We start from the raw sequence: 15,184 nt of genomic DNA, 5'->3' as shown, positions 1-15,184 counted from the left end.
CTGAAAGAAGAAAGATTTTTAAAGTGATTTTTTAATATTTCTATAAAACTATTAAGGATACTTTGCACTTTCGTAGCACTTTTAATCTTTAAATAGCTTTACAAATACCAGTCAATATCAGGTATTTGGAAACTGAAGTTATCTCCAGTCACGGTCTTTTGGTCCAGCAGAACTGTATCTGCTACAGTGCTGGGGGCTGGAATCAGGCCCTTTGACAGCTGTGGTTTCTGGGACTGGGCTGTACTGGGCAAGTGACAGTGAGCTGAGACTCTGACCGCTGGCTGTTTGCCAGGGCTTTGGCTTTGTGGCGAAGGCACTTCCGTGGCAGGGTTGAACTGCACGTGCCTGTCTGATTTCTGTGTTAGAGTGGCAGGAGTCCTGCAGCAGTGATGGAGTGAGTGCAAACGTGAGGGGCTGCCTTCAGCAGCAGGCCATTGGAATGGAGCTGGTGACCTGGCTTCTTGTGGTGGGAGCGAATGTGAAGCCTCAGGAAAGGCCACAAGAAAACAAAGTTAATGGCAACAGGAGGCGTAAGGAATGAAATCCTAAAGAAAAGAAATTACTGTGAATAAATGAGAAAGATCTCCACGTACACAAAGTTCAGATTCCGTTCTAGCCTTTCTATCAAAATTCAGGGTGAAATGCTCCGGTATATTAGTTTGGGGAAATCTTCATATTATATCTACTATACGCTTTAGTGGGACATTGCAGTGGTAACGTGATCCAGTTGCACATTTCAGGGATTGTATTTGTCATCCTGAATGTGCCATTGCTCTCAGTGAAATTGTTCGTGTAATTTAGTAAATTATCAAACCATCAAAATATTTCCCTACAGAAAAATAATTCCTTGATGTCAACAATCACGGTACAAGTAATTAATATTTTTTATCCCCAGTCTCCAGAGGGGAAAATTGTGTCAGTGAAAGATTAGCTGTGTAATAATGTAAAAATTTGTTCTCTAGATTCACATGATTGATTTTGTAACACACCATACTGTGCTTATTATTTTTTATGCATCACTATATGATTGCTTATTAAAGGAAAGTATGGGTTTTTATAAAGACCCTTTCATCAACTTTCCTCCATCACTATCCAGAGCTTTTCCTGTGTACTGTAACTATGTACAAGTTGGTTATTATAGTGGGTTTATTTTATATTACATTGGAGCAGACATTAAGTAAGCTGCGTTTGATTTTTAGCAAATGAATGTGTCTCTCTGTGGCACAAGCTGTAGCTAAAGGCAAAATTTATGAGGTAGTAACAGTTCCTGCTAGCTGCAGTGTTGTTGCTAAAGTAAAGCATTGGCTTCTACTGAAATTTAATGGGATTTTTTTTTTTTGTTGGTTTTGGCTTCTGTTGAACAAGAGTGCTCTGTAAATGTTTATGGACTCTGTGCTCAGTAAATGTATTGGAATACACGGTGGTGGATGCAACAATGTCCGTTCAATGTAACTGTGAAATGTGCTCAAACTATGCTGCTAGCACTTCACCATCTGAGATGTTACATGGCCAGACATGGGTACATTGTAAATACCTAGAATTACATAAAGAGGTGTGTGTGCTTTATTGTTATGTGGGATGCTTATTCTTAAAAAAAATCAAAACCACAAAAAGAAAAACGCAATCCTCATCAGAGCATCTGTTAGTACTTAACTATGTTTTGTTTTCAAATTATATGTTGTACCTTTAAAAAGTGTTGTGGGCTTTTACAGTGTAGAACAATCTTGTTATCTGTATTTCTGTCCTTTTAATGAACCTTTTACTGATCCTATAATTGATTATGGCCATGGTCATGACGGGCGAAAAGATCTTATTTGTAAAATTACATTTTATTTATATATAATTACATACACATACATATATGTAGATAGATACGTATGTATGTATTATCAATATAGATGTGTAAATATACATCCTTAACTAAGCTTTTCAGAGAGCCAGCACACTTTAATATTTTTGAATATTGAATTTTCCCACAAACTGGGCATATAATTTTTGTCTCTCCCTTTTCATACATACCAGCCTCCCTATATTTTCCAGATGCCCATAAACTACCAAGTAACATTCATTTTCTGTAAACATAATTGGTGGTTGTAGATAAAGACTTGGAAGAGTTCCCGGAATCTTTAAACAGGTATACAACGCCTCGTTACAGTAGTGCACTTTCTGTGACTGCTTAGCACAGAGTGATGAGCTTTGCAAAGGACGGAAAGTCAAGATAGAACATAAATGCAGGGGTTTCCTTTATTGAAAAAATACTGTTAAATTGAGGAAGGATGAAAGCTAAAGGTTTATAGAGAAAATACTGTAAGAACCTGTAAAAAATGATAGAGCATATTTTGCCATTAATTGTATAATTCAATTGGTAATTTTGCTTATCCTACTCAACTATGAATGTCTATTAGTAACTGCTGTTAACTGTTGAAAGTTATTTTTATGTGTGCATTTTCCTTCCTCATCTCTATTGTACCCATAATGAGGCCTGCACTGGGATATAGGGTCTTGATGAGTCTAGATCCAGAGACTGTGATGCAATTCAAGACAAAATCCTTAACTGTACTTCCTCATTACCCTTTAGATGTTGTTCCAGTTTTAGAGCTGAGTCACTTGAAAAGTCCCCATCTCTAATTTAATTATTCTGATCATTTTCTCTCCCACACAGGGCTTTTCTCAGAAATATGTGACATTGCATCCCTGTCATATTTGATAGATGACCTGAACATGTCAAACTAATTTAGCTGATAAATCATAATGCAAGCGTAGCTAAGGATAGTCACATACCTGAAGGAATAAAAATATCACTGGGATGTGGTAAGCATGTTAAAATTAAATGAGAAGTCATTACAACAATTAAAGAATCCTGTATCAATCTGGAAGATGCTGCTTTCTCATAGAACGCAGTTGTTATGGAACTGGATACCCAGTTTGAAACTGAATTCAAAACCTGTGGACTTTTTTTCAGATTCTGGATTTTGAATAGAGTTTTGTAAGAGGCTTCTTTACTTGTGGTAGGAAACACAGCTTCCAAATCACCCCTTCATAGTTTGGGATTCCCAAAATCTTCATACTGAAGGGGAATTTTTGGATGCTTCTTTTTTAAAGTTACTCTATAATTTTTAGGGGACATATGTACTTCTGCCTTCTCTGGATTCTTTGCTTTAGGAAAACAAACAAATGAAATTGTGTAACTTTCCTCTGAAATTAATTTTCTTTGCTTTCTATAGAGCTAGAAATAATATGAAGGAATCACTTGTGCCCAGTGAGAAACAAATACCTCTTTCCTCAGTTGCACATAACAATCAAGCTGGAGTTACCATTTGCTGTGACCTGTACATGTAGGTGCTCCTCTGTTGGAAAGGACTCTGCCCAAAAAACTCCATACTGCTTACTCCTTTTTAATATTACAGAAGTTTTTTTAAAAAAAAAACAAAACACAATGAACAACAACACAAAAAACCAAACCAAAAACAAACAAAAAAAAAACCCAGCAGCCCACATTTGCTACTTTTAGAAACTACAGATCGTTACAGGCCAGAACTCCCCTCTGAAAGGCTCCCCCCCAGTGTTTGCCTTGGGGACTCCACGGGCTCCATCAGCTCGTGAAATGCTCCCACAGCTGCTGGGTAGTCAGTGGCTTCTCCATTTTGAAATGCCCTTCCCAACCTGAAGTCCAAAAAGGGATACTGTGTCTTTTCACTTAAATACTTAGCTTTTCTTCTACCAAATCAGAAAGAGGCCATTTATTTCTTATGTAGTCAGCCCAAACCTCCACTGCTGCCTTTTGTACCCACTAAGAAGTTTTCTTCCACATAAAATTGACAGCTGGGTGTCATAAAACCTTAAACTTTGATCATTCAGATAAACTTCTTGTTTATGATTTAACTGTTACCCCATATCTATATCTAGTTTAAAAAAAAATTATAGCATTGTGTTGTAAAACTAGAACTAATCGATGACTATTAGTGGTTTCAGAAAGGGATGGTGTTGTAGTTGTTTTTTCCATCTTCATAAATATATTTCTTCAGATTTGATAGGCACTGCTGGTCTATGTATCAGATCAGGAACTTTAGTTTTCATTACACTCAGTAAAACAGCTGCCTTTTACTCAAGACTTAGGCCATTAGCTACTAAATGCCATTAGTTTCTTCAGGTATCTGCTTATATGTCAAAGAAGTCAGTCTTCCTCAAACAACTAGACATCTAAAATCCTTCAGAAGTTTTCTTCTGAACAAGTACTTCTCCAAACCCTGGTCGCTAATGGCTCCTCTTTCAGTAGACCTCTGAAGTTTGGGGATTTTTACTGAATTCCTGGACGACAATGACAAGATATAAGCTGGAATATCTGTTGCTCCTTACATGAGGCAGCCATCTAGACACAGTGGAGGCCAGACAGTTGTGGTTAGCCTATGCGTACATAAGGCCTCCTTGGATGTGCAATTCATCGGGCAGCTACAAGAGGAAGAGTGGAGAGAGGGTTCGGTGGAGGATACCAGCTGCGGAGTGCGGCTGGATTCAGCTCCTTCCCCCCCCATTCTGCTTGGGTCCTGATGCCTTCTGAAATGCAGAAGACATGAGAGTGACTAAAGGACTCTTGGTTTTGTTAATTATAGGAGAAAGAATGAGCCTAGGCAAGTAATGTTGCTAATTTATTGATGCACGGTATTCAATGCTTTTGACCAAATAAACTTTTTCCATTCGATATTCTTGGGAGGACCCATCTCCTTTCTTCAAGTCTGTGCAGGAGGCTGATAATCAGGAAAGGCTAAGAGAGAGAGAGGATAGGAAAAATGTGAAAGGTAAAAGAAAATAGTAGACAGAATAGAAACCCCCATGTTTCAGCCTGTGATTCTGCTGATTCAGTGTTGACGGCCAGCTGCTTTCAGCATTGTTCTGGGTATTTGGTGATTAAGGTTCAGTGATGGAGGAAAAAAAACCTGTTCAGTTAAGACAGCCTTTTGCCAAGGAATTACGAAGCAGAATTTAGTCCGCTTTTTGAGGCCCTACGTCCTTCTCTTTAGGAGCTTTAGAAAGAAGTGCTGGTGGGTGTATTGGAATATTCTTACTTATGTCCATCTACTACTTAGTCCCAAATCCAGCTCCAGTAGTCATTTCCATCCATACTTTGTTTAGAAGTGCAGAATGTACCACAGTCCCTGAGTTCTATTAAATGGCTTTGAGTTGGATTCATTTTTCTGTCTTGTTTTTGCTTGGAGACCTGTTGTTATGGGTTTTTATTACATTTTAATCTAATTCCCATACTGGAATTCAGTGTCAGCATAGCTTTTAGGGCTCCAGTTAATACTAGAGAGTGCCTCCAAAACTGGGCAGCTGGACTGGGGCTGCTGGTGCCCGAGTCATTCGTACAGGATATTCTCAGAGTCCTTTCCTCCAAAACCCTCCGAAACAGGCCAAGGGTGAGCTGCAGAGCGGGATACTTGCCGTTGAGGATCAGATGCAGCCTGCTGGCTTTCAGTTGTGCACTTCCATGTCAAGATTATTCAAAACACGCTTTTGGAAGGTGTGTGAGAATCTGGCTATATGGGCGGGAATTCAAATAAAAGCTATGTGAGACTGGTGGCACTCGGGTGATTTTATCGTATCCTCACTACAACTTTGGAGGTGTCCTGATAGAGTTACAGCAGAACACACATTAAATTGACTCAATGACATAAACTCAATTCAGGTACTGTCCATTTCTTCCCTTATCACACTTCTGTCTTTGAACAAAATTTCAGGGGGAAAAAGATGCTGCAAAAAGGACAAATATGCTATATTGGCCTCGCCCACATAACGTATCTGTACCTGTTTCTGAAAATTTTGCAGTGCACTGTAAAGAATAAAAATTGCTTTCTTGGCTTTCCCACTTCCCAATTAATTTATCTTCTTAAGTAATCCTGGCAGTCTTGGTCTTCTCAAAACACAATACAATTTATTTTCTGCAAATTAGTTTTCATGGAAATTGTGCAGTTCCATTTTTAAATTAAAAAGCAGGAGTTTGCCGGTATCTGTTGGTTGAGTTTCTGTAACTGAACTATCTAAGAAAACATACAAGATATTCTCGTTATTATCCTGACAATAGTAAAATGCAACAGTGCAAACTCTTCAGTTGCCACTCAGCCATTCTAATGATACAGAAACGTGTGAAGTAACCCAAACAGCTGTAAAAGAAAATGATGTCTTCAATGTTATCAAAACTGAAATCCTTTTATTTATTTTTTTAAAACAGGTGAATTTATTATTAAATTGAAATATTCTCTATTTTATATCCAGAAAACAAGGCACTGTTTAAATAACGTCAAGGTTGAGTGCCAAAAAAATTGAAGCTAGCAAATGTGAAGTAAAGCCAACATTCTCTCCTTTTCTCGCTGTGGTATTAAAAAAAGAGAAAGCTGAAGCACATCATGGAACCCGGGGAAGCAACAGTCAAACCGTGGTAAACGAAGTGGAGTAATATTCAGCAAAAAAATGGAGCAATAAGTAAACAATTGCAAAATCAATCTGATCTTTTTAAAAGTGTGTTCACTGAGTTTCTTGGGGAAAAAAAATCAGAGGAGTTGTAAGCTTTGGGTTAGTAGCTTTAAACGGGAAAGCTGACGATCCCATTAGCTCTGGGCGTTCTAAAAAGAAGGAAGAAAAGCTTATGCTGAATACTTCATTGTGTATCATTAAGAAGTAGAGATAAAGAGTTAATGAAGGGGAAAAGAAGCTATGGGAGGTGAGGGCTAATTTCAATTTTATATATTAAAATACCTTTCACTTTCACTAAAGGTAAAAAGGAAATGCCTGATGCTGCCCTGTGGTACACAAAACTCTCCAATATGCATTTTGTAAATGTAGGTACTTCACTGGACATTTTCTTCCTGCACGATATGTGAAGGTATGCAATTATAGGAGATCAACCGTGAACATTCATACTGGAGCAAAAGCTTCTGCAATGCATATATATTCTCATATATCTTGTATAAGACATCATATCCAGAATTTCATACCTGACTCCTCTCGTGGCTAAAATACTATAAAAATAATTATTTACATCTTCTGGTAGAGGCCTCAGTTTCTAACAGTGACTTCTCACTTGTGTGGTTGGTAAATGTCTGTGTCCGGGATGAAATGCTATCATAAAGCCTTTGCAGAGGCCCAAATTAAATTTTCAGTTATGATTACTTAGTGCGATCATTCAGTGAGTGTGAGTTCACCTCAGTGACTGGACAAAGAATCCAAGTTCCTTTGAAAGTACACATGGCTTATCTACAGTTCAGTTTTCTGACACGGACAGGGTTTGGTTTGATATGAGAGGCTGTGGTCAACGGGTTTGATCATCATCCATGCAAACTTGCACACGCGTTGCTTGTTGCAGTCCTTTTGCCAGTATATCACGTTCCTACGGTTTAGATTTGCTCCGGCGCACGCATCGTACCACCAGCCTCCTCCAGCAACGCCATTGTGTTCCAATTTAGCACAATTCTGAAAATAATTGTCGTTGTCTCTGTCCTTGGTAGTGAACTTCTGGTTATCATGGAGATAAGCTTCCGTGTCCAGGGTCAGAGCATCAGTGGCGTTGCCTTTGTATAAACCAACCCTGATTCGGTATTGAGACTCTTCATCTTCAATAAGGAATGGTTCGTAGTGTCCCCATTTGACTTCAGCGTTTAGGTTTACAAGTTTAACTCCAAGTACATATTGCACAGAGCTGCTAGTTAACTGATGCATATATTCATTTCCTAACCAGTGATTGTCATGAACGGAGCCAAATCCGTATTTGTAATCCTGCCAGGTCCTATCAAAGTCAACAGTGCTGTTGGCTGTAATGTGCTGGATTACTGTCCAGCCACCATCCTGCATGTTACAAGAGACAACAATTGGGTCCTCCTTTGGTTGGATGATGTAAAGACCATCTCTGGAATTCCCTTTGGAGAGCTGAAAAATCTCAAAGCAATCCCTTGGGTAGTCTGAGTAGGAAAAAAAAGTTTTAAAGTAAATTTCTGCTCAAATAGTAAATTTTAGATATTGAACTCTGACCTTTAAAGTGAGTGAACGATTGCCTTCTGACTGGAAGCTGACTCTGACTTCACCCCAGCTGGTGAGCACCTACTCAGCTAAAGGGGGAAGATTTCAGGGCACAACATGCAAGAAATGTTCAGAAATTCAAAAAAGGGTTTGTTACCGTCATCCACCAGAAGTGCGATTTTGCATTTATGACAGAAATATGGTTGCAAAGCCAAGAGCTGTGTACAGACCATTACTTTTCCTCCTGCATGCGTCCAGTTTGAGTAGTCTGCAATTCCCTGTGCCGTATATTGGACCATTGTGTTTAATTACTAGAGCTAGCCTTATCCTCCACAAATAAACCTAATTTCTCTTTAATCAGTTTTCTTTAATCAGAAATCAATATTTCAGGCATCTGTAACATCCTTGCATTAAATTCCAGTAGGTATGCCATGTGTTCACTGGTAAAAGGGAGATATTAAAGCACATTTCTTAGCTAATACAATTTTCTTAGGAACAGTTCTTGTCACTCAAACTCCAGGCTAAATCTTACCCCTGATTTGCAGGTACAGCTACAGGGCTGTGCAGTGCTGAACGCCAATACCAGGAAAACAGGTGAAAGTGCTTTTATATATATATATATGTGTGTGTATATATATGTATATATATATACAGTAGACTCATAGGGTGATAAAAAGGGCATATAAAGCTTGGGATGACTCTCTTTATTGGGCTGAAATATATAGATACTGTGTTTTTAAATGTAACTTGCTTATAAGGTAACTTCTTGCTGTAGTACAGTATCGAGCATCTTTGAGACAAAGGCACAATGCTCTGCTCTGTAGAAAAAGATGTTATTCAATATGTGTTCTGCTACTGAGAAATACGTTTTTGAATAGAAATCACTCACATCTCCATAGAGTTGAAAGGCATGTCATTATGTCATTATACTATGGAATACTTGTAATTTATATTTAACAAAAACCTGACAATTTAATATCTCTATGACAAAAATTCCTGCAGACCACCTGTAATGTAAAATGACAGTTCTTCAGCCCTATGAAATCCTATGTTGTGTCCTGACGATGACTGATACGAATTTAAATACTGTATTTAGAACTTAATTTTTTCTTCTGGGAAACTGGGATAATTCAGGAAAAGTATGGCAAGGTGTCCTAATTTCTCTTTCAAAATTTGCAAAAAAACCCCCAAACAATTAAGGAAAATTATTTCCAAAGATAAAAATTTAAAAGAAAAGCTCAGAAAAAAACTCTTCTCTCCCCGAATCACTGACCAAAGAGCCCCCGATGACCTTTTTATTGAACACATTGGTTTTCTTTTTCTAAACAGAAGAACAGAGTCTGCAAAGAGTCAATCTCATGGGATGGTCTCATGAAGTACACTGAACAGTTTGGTTAGTGTAGAAAACCAAAAAGCCCCCGGCTTTCTGGAAAGAGAAAGTGACTATTTCATCTACCTCTGGTCCTGTAGGGAATTATAGCATGCAGTCTTTGTCACAGAATTTTTAAATTTCTTCTCTTCCAACTGGAAAGCACTGTAGATTTCAGCAACCGTCACTACTCTGTTAGAAACACTCATGTGGTTCCCAGTCTGATTTTATTACTGTCCACTGTTCGTCTTTTTCTTTCTCATGTCCTGTAGTTAAATAGTGCTTCTTCCTGGATAATAAGCCCCAGGGTACCATGAGGATAACTATATTTTTAATCAGCCTTTGTTTTGTTACAGTAAATCCTGTTAGGATAAATAAGTTCTGTTATTATTTAGTGTAACACAAATCTTCTGTTCCTTAATTGTCTTAGTAGCTTTTCCGCACCTCTTCACTGCAAGTTCATCTCCTAGAACGTGGGTAGAATTTGCAGAGAGTATTGCAGATGGCCTTATATAGTGCCACTGATTCTTCCCAAGTCTTATTACAAACAGCTCTGTTGATACGTTCTAGGATTGCATTTGTATTGCTTAGTTTCCGTTAATCTAGAGGTTGGTCTTTCAATCAAATTAGTACTTTATTTTTCATCCCAATGGTATTACTTAAAAACACCTGGGGTGTTTTTTTTTTTCCTGTGTAATTTTCTGAGTCTTTGTACTGGCATTTCTCTACTTCATGTTAATATTAAATTTTATCAGCATATGCCTATTTTTGCATCACTATACATAATAAGAATACTTAAAAGATCACTTATAAGCAAATACTTCCAGTCTCCCCTTGACTTTATGGTTTACTTTTCTACACAAGCCATTGTAATTTTCTTTTCAATATCTACTGAAACGGTAATGTAAACCCTACCTTCTCTGATTTAATGTTGCGTGAAGTATTGTATCATAGGCTTTGTAGAAGTCCAGGCTAAACCTGTTAAATAGTATTATTCATAGGAACAGTATTGTGTTAAATACAGTCTTTTATATTTGATATTCAGAAGTATGTTGGTATTTCTAAGCTACTCAGAACAGTTTTACAGAAGTATATAGACCTTCCAAGGTCTGTCTTTTATGCCTTTCATTGCCTAATAGAATCTACAGCCATGAATAGAATACTTTAAGTCTCAATACTATCTGCACATGACATTATTAAATATCCTGAAACTGCAGAACTGTGTACATGACTCTGCACCCGAGTTGTTAAAACATTTCCCTGGTAGACATAGCTTGACTCCAAACCTGATCCTATGATTTTATAGAATGATTTTTTAGGTGATTTATATAGTAGTCTCCAAGCCAGCAATATACACAGTGACACTTGAAGTTGCCCTGCTCAGTGAACGTTATTCATGCAAAATAGAACAACTTCTATAGACAGATAATGAGAAAATAATTTAGGCTGATTGTTACAGGATTCACTTGGAATGTGAATTTTATAAACCCTCAAGTGCCGTCAGTCAGAGGAGGAAAATGAATCAATCCCACTAGGCATTTTATGTGGGATCTACTCTGGTAAATGTATTCAGAAACCTACCCAGCTGAACCTTGCAAGCTAGACAGAGGCATGCCTCAGTTAAAGGTACCAATGGGATTTAGGTACTGAGGTGTCAGATGTAAACTAGATATAATTGTTTTAAGAATAAGTCTTCAAATGCCACAAAATATTTTTTTAATGGAATAAAAATGTTAATTTTTCTTGAATTAGATGGCAGCTGAGCAAGGGTATTAAGGATTCTGGACTTTGGGGCAGGACATGTTCATATTACAAAGTATGTTTGCAGGGTTAACTTTCAGATACCTTGGCTGAATATGTTACAGCAAAACAATAAAGCAAAACACAGCATGCATCCAAATCACTCACTCTCTTCATGAGTACCTTTTTCATTGGTGTTACCCAGTCTCTCATAACCTCTTTGGGGGAGAAGGTGGGCATTAGCCAAAACCACTGCTCCTTTGGTGCTCACTGGCACAGTGCAATGAGAGAGCAAGAACAGAATAAATCCTGCTGAGCTCGTCCACAGCATCTTCCTTCCGAGTCGGTCCTCCTGCGGCAATACAGAACTGTAACACAGACTGGAGTTGAAAACGGAGACATTTATGACTTTTAGTGTGAAAGTCCTGAAGGAGAAATATAGTGAGACTACTGAAATTGGCTTCTCCCATCTTTCAAGGACCTCTCCTTTTCCTGATGTCTCACACCCTATTTCTGACTGGTCATTCCTCTGACATTGAGCACTGTGCTGTGACACTTAGAACGTCTCTCACCTCTGTCACCTCGTGCCATGCTGGGCCATGAAACATAATGTGTGACAAAAAGCCATAGAAAGTAATATAATGACAAAAGAAAAAGCACATCTTATTTTCATCAGAATTGAATTTCGCTTATTCCCTGAATCCAAACTGTATAGAGCCACCAATGGTCAAACTGGCAGAAACATTAACAGTGGCTCTGCCGACTGTCTGTGGATCAAACAATACTCAAACACATGGCTTCCCAAGTGCTGGGAATGTTTCCATGCACTGGAGAACTCACTTCAGCACATCTGGATTAAGCTTTTTTATGAATTTCCATCTACAGCTTTAAATAATAGGTCACAGGTTTAAATCAGATTTTAAAAAAACCTCAATAAACAAAGCAAAAAGAACTTTTCAGCCTCCCCAAAATCCACAAGGGTCCTATATGTTGAATCAAAAGAGTTTTGAGGCTCATTTTGTCCTCCTTTTGGGGTTACACATCTAGTAACCCTCCATCCAAAATAGCAAGAAGGCTTAGGCTATCACTGGACTAAATCCTGGGGTCCTCTCTTAGGCAAATCCCAGCTTAACTGGAGAGGAATTTCTATATCAACGACCGCTTAGACTGAATCAGGATAACAGACGTTTCCCACACTCTCAAAGGACGCATTGACTTAGACTCTAGCAAAAGTCTTCTTTTTTTTCTTTAAGGACCGAGCTCCCCACAGTGGCTTTGACGAAGGCAGAAAATAGACCTAGCAAGCAGCTCTTCGGTCGGAGTTTATTTCCTGCCAGCGTCAGCGCAGAGCCTGCAGAGGCCAGTACCCATCTCACAGTGGTTGTGCTGGTTCCAGCTGGGATAGAGTTAATTTTCTTCATAGGAGCTAGTATGGGGCTGTGTTTTGGATTTGTGCTGGAAAAAGCGCTAATAACACAGAGATGCTTTAGTCACCGCTGAGCAGGGCTCACACAGAGTCAAGGCCTTTTCTGCCCCTCACCCCACCCCAGCAGTGAGGGGCTGGGGGGGCACAAGGAGCTGGGAGGGGGCACGGCCGGGACAGCTGACCCCAGCTGACCCAGGGGAAATCCCACATCATGTGACATCGTGCTCAGCCTATAAAGCTGGGGGGAAGAAGAAGGAAGGGGGGGGAATGTTCAGAGTGATGGTGTTTCCCTTCCCAAGTCACCGTTACGCGTGACGGAGCCCTGCTTTCCTGGGGAGGGCTGAGCACCTGCCTGCCCGTGGGAAGGAGTGAATGAGTTCCTTGTTTTGCTTTGCTTGTGTGCGCAGCTTTTGCTTTACCTGTTAAACTGCTTTATCTCAACCCACCAGTTTTCTCATTTTTACCCTGGCGATTCTCTCCCCCGTCCCACCAGGGGGGAGTGAGCGAGTGGCTGGGTGGGGCTGAGTTGCCAGCTGGGCTTAAACCACAACAGTGGTTTATGTTGCAAGATAGCCACATTCCATATAAATCTAGTGATTTAGCAGCAGATTCAGTGAACAGTTTTCCAGAGTGAAAAAATATTCAGCACAATTTTTAAAAAATGTCCAAGATAAATCATTGTAATAAAGTTCAGGTTTGAGAGTTAATTTTTATACCTACCATCCAGAAAACTAGCAAAACAGAACTTTCTACTCTACCTAAAACTATTCAGTAGTAATTCTGATTTACTATTATCATACAATTTGCTATTTTATATAAAGCTGGTCATTTGACATTGGGATTGTAATAAACTGGAAAATTACCTTCCATGAAATTCGGCAATGTTTCTCTTAAAGCATTTAAGTTCTGCTGTGCCTGTGTTTCCTACTGTCGTGTATCCTTTTCCCTGAAAGCTTCTATTATTGCTGCTACTATTAATTGTTATATTATAAATTAATTAAAATCCAAACCTAACCCACAAGCATCACTAAACTTCAGGAAATCTGTACTTGGATCTGGAGTTATTTTTTTAGCTGTTTTATTTTTCTTTTAGCATTTTTGAGTGAGTCAGTCTTTCTTCTTCCCTCATATTTGCACATCAAAATGATTTACAGATCCATTTATTTCCAGAATAGAACTTGGTATTATAAATTATTAAGAAAGCAACCGAGGAAAACAGCATTAGGCAGGCACCTTACCTCTTTCAAGCGAAGCTTGGCAAAGAAAACTGCACAGAAATGAATGAGCTCATTCTCTAAGTTGTACTTTGCCTCCTACTTAAGTCCAGGTGAATAAATCAGCTCCAACACGCTATCTCAAATGCAGCAAAATTGCATCTTCATTATTTCACACTGCGTGCTTACTCTGGTGGACTTCACTCTGACATATTACACTTGTAAGTATGTATGAATTATGAAGTACAAAGTTCTTCCGTAAGTATTAAAAGAACATAGTAACTAAATTGACTTTCCTTGATTAATAAATAGATACAGGGATGGAGAGCCATGAAGAGGTTTTAGTTCAGAAAATTACTTATGTTGCTTAAATACACACAGGCAGATGCTCAAATTCACTGTGTCTTTTTGCATAGGTGAATTAACTAGATGCTATACTGCTAGTCACATTTAAAGTTGCAGAGACAACTTGATTTTTAAGTATTAGGAACAAGCCAACCATAAACCTTGTTGTTACTTCATATTTTATCATGAATGAATCAGCAGCAGTGTCTCAGAGCTATAAAAATGGAAAAAACGAGAAGCAGAACAGGCTGGTCAACAGGTTTCTATTTTAGTTTATTTGGATTAACATTAAATGAGTTAACATTAAAGAGTTAATTAACATTAATTCAGGTCTAAGCTCTAATGAATTAGATTAATTAATTAGATTAATTGTCACTATATATTGGAAAGTTGTAGTGTCTATCTGCACGGCCTTTAGATGATGTCTAATCTAGCATTTACCCTTTTCAAGATGAGCCAACACTTTAGGCTTTTGTGCTCCTTGCTCCAGCCTGCAACCTGCTTTGGTCAGATTCCATCCCTGAAACAAGCCACACCTGAAACTGATGGAGCATTTAAATCCTGTACAAGCTCCACCTGAAGATGTGTATTACACATGATTTCTGTTCTTCAATAATTCATCCTCAGTGAAAGCACAATGTAAGGATTTGTTTTTCATGTGCAATTAAATAAATACACATAACGAATATTTTAGATTTGCTTATAACATTTAAAACTCAGTGATATTTCTTTTTATTTTTAAAGTACAAGCAATGCTTTATTATATATGCAGATGGCCACAGGGAGTCAGAACAGTACCGTTCGCCTGACACTGGTCAGTAGCAGAGCTACAGTGTTTAAGAACACATTCTCTCTGCTTTTAGCATTGTGCAGCTCAGGGAATTTCTGATATCTGTATGTTTGATATATCTAATTTCTGATTAGTACCAAGCTTTATACACCTTGGCGAAGGCATGAAAACACTGTTGTAGCTTATGAAATAATAAAAGTGCTTTGAACAGATACAGGTCTTGCTGAAATAGTATGCTAAGAAAGGGCAGAAGATATATACCATTCTACTCTGTCCATATTGATCCACCCTAG

The 15,184-nt window shown here is 38.4% G+C and overlaps 1 protein-coding gene across 1 annotated transcript; it reads right to left on the bottom strand.

Annotated features, from left to right (window-relative positions):
• Positions 1 to 5,320: 5,320 nt before the first annotated feature.
• Positions 5,321 to 12,558, bottom strand: LOC142061775 (fibrinogen-like protein 1-like protein). Its single transcript, XM_075103205.1, has 2 exons — positions 11,300 to 12,558; positions 5,321 to 7,949 (listed from the first exon to the last, which is right to left on the bottom strand). The coding sequence occupies exons 1-2, from the start codon at positions 11,445 to 11,447 to the stop codon at positions 7,249 to 7,251; spliced, it is 849 nt and encodes a 282-aa protein (XP_074959306.1). The 5' UTR covers positions 11,448 to 12,558; the 3' UTR covers positions 5,321 to 7,248.
• Between the last annotated feature and the right edge of the window lie 2,626 nt (positions 12,559 to 15,184).

This window comes from Phalacrocorax aristotelis, chromosome 9 (genome assembly GCF_949628215.1).
Source record: "Phalacrocorax aristotelis chromosome 9, bGulAri2.1, whole genome shotgun sequence".
Classification (NCBI taxonomy): domain Eukaryota; kingdom Metazoa; phylum Chordata; class Aves; order Suliformes; family Phalacrocoracidae; genus Phalacrocorax; species Phalacrocorax aristotelis.
This window is presented reverse-complemented; position numbering and strand designations above follow the sequence as displayed.

Excerpts from the sequence above, each read along its gene's own strand:
- LOC142061775 (XM_075103205.1), bottom strand. The coding sequence starts at position 11,447 with ATGCTGTGGACGAGCTCAGCAGGATTTATTCTGTTCTTGCTCTCTCAT. Across the intron at positions 7,950-11,299 it reads GGGTAACACCAATGAAAAAG|ACTACCCAAGGGATTGCTTT; the intron begins GTACTCATGAAG and ends TTTCCTACTCAG.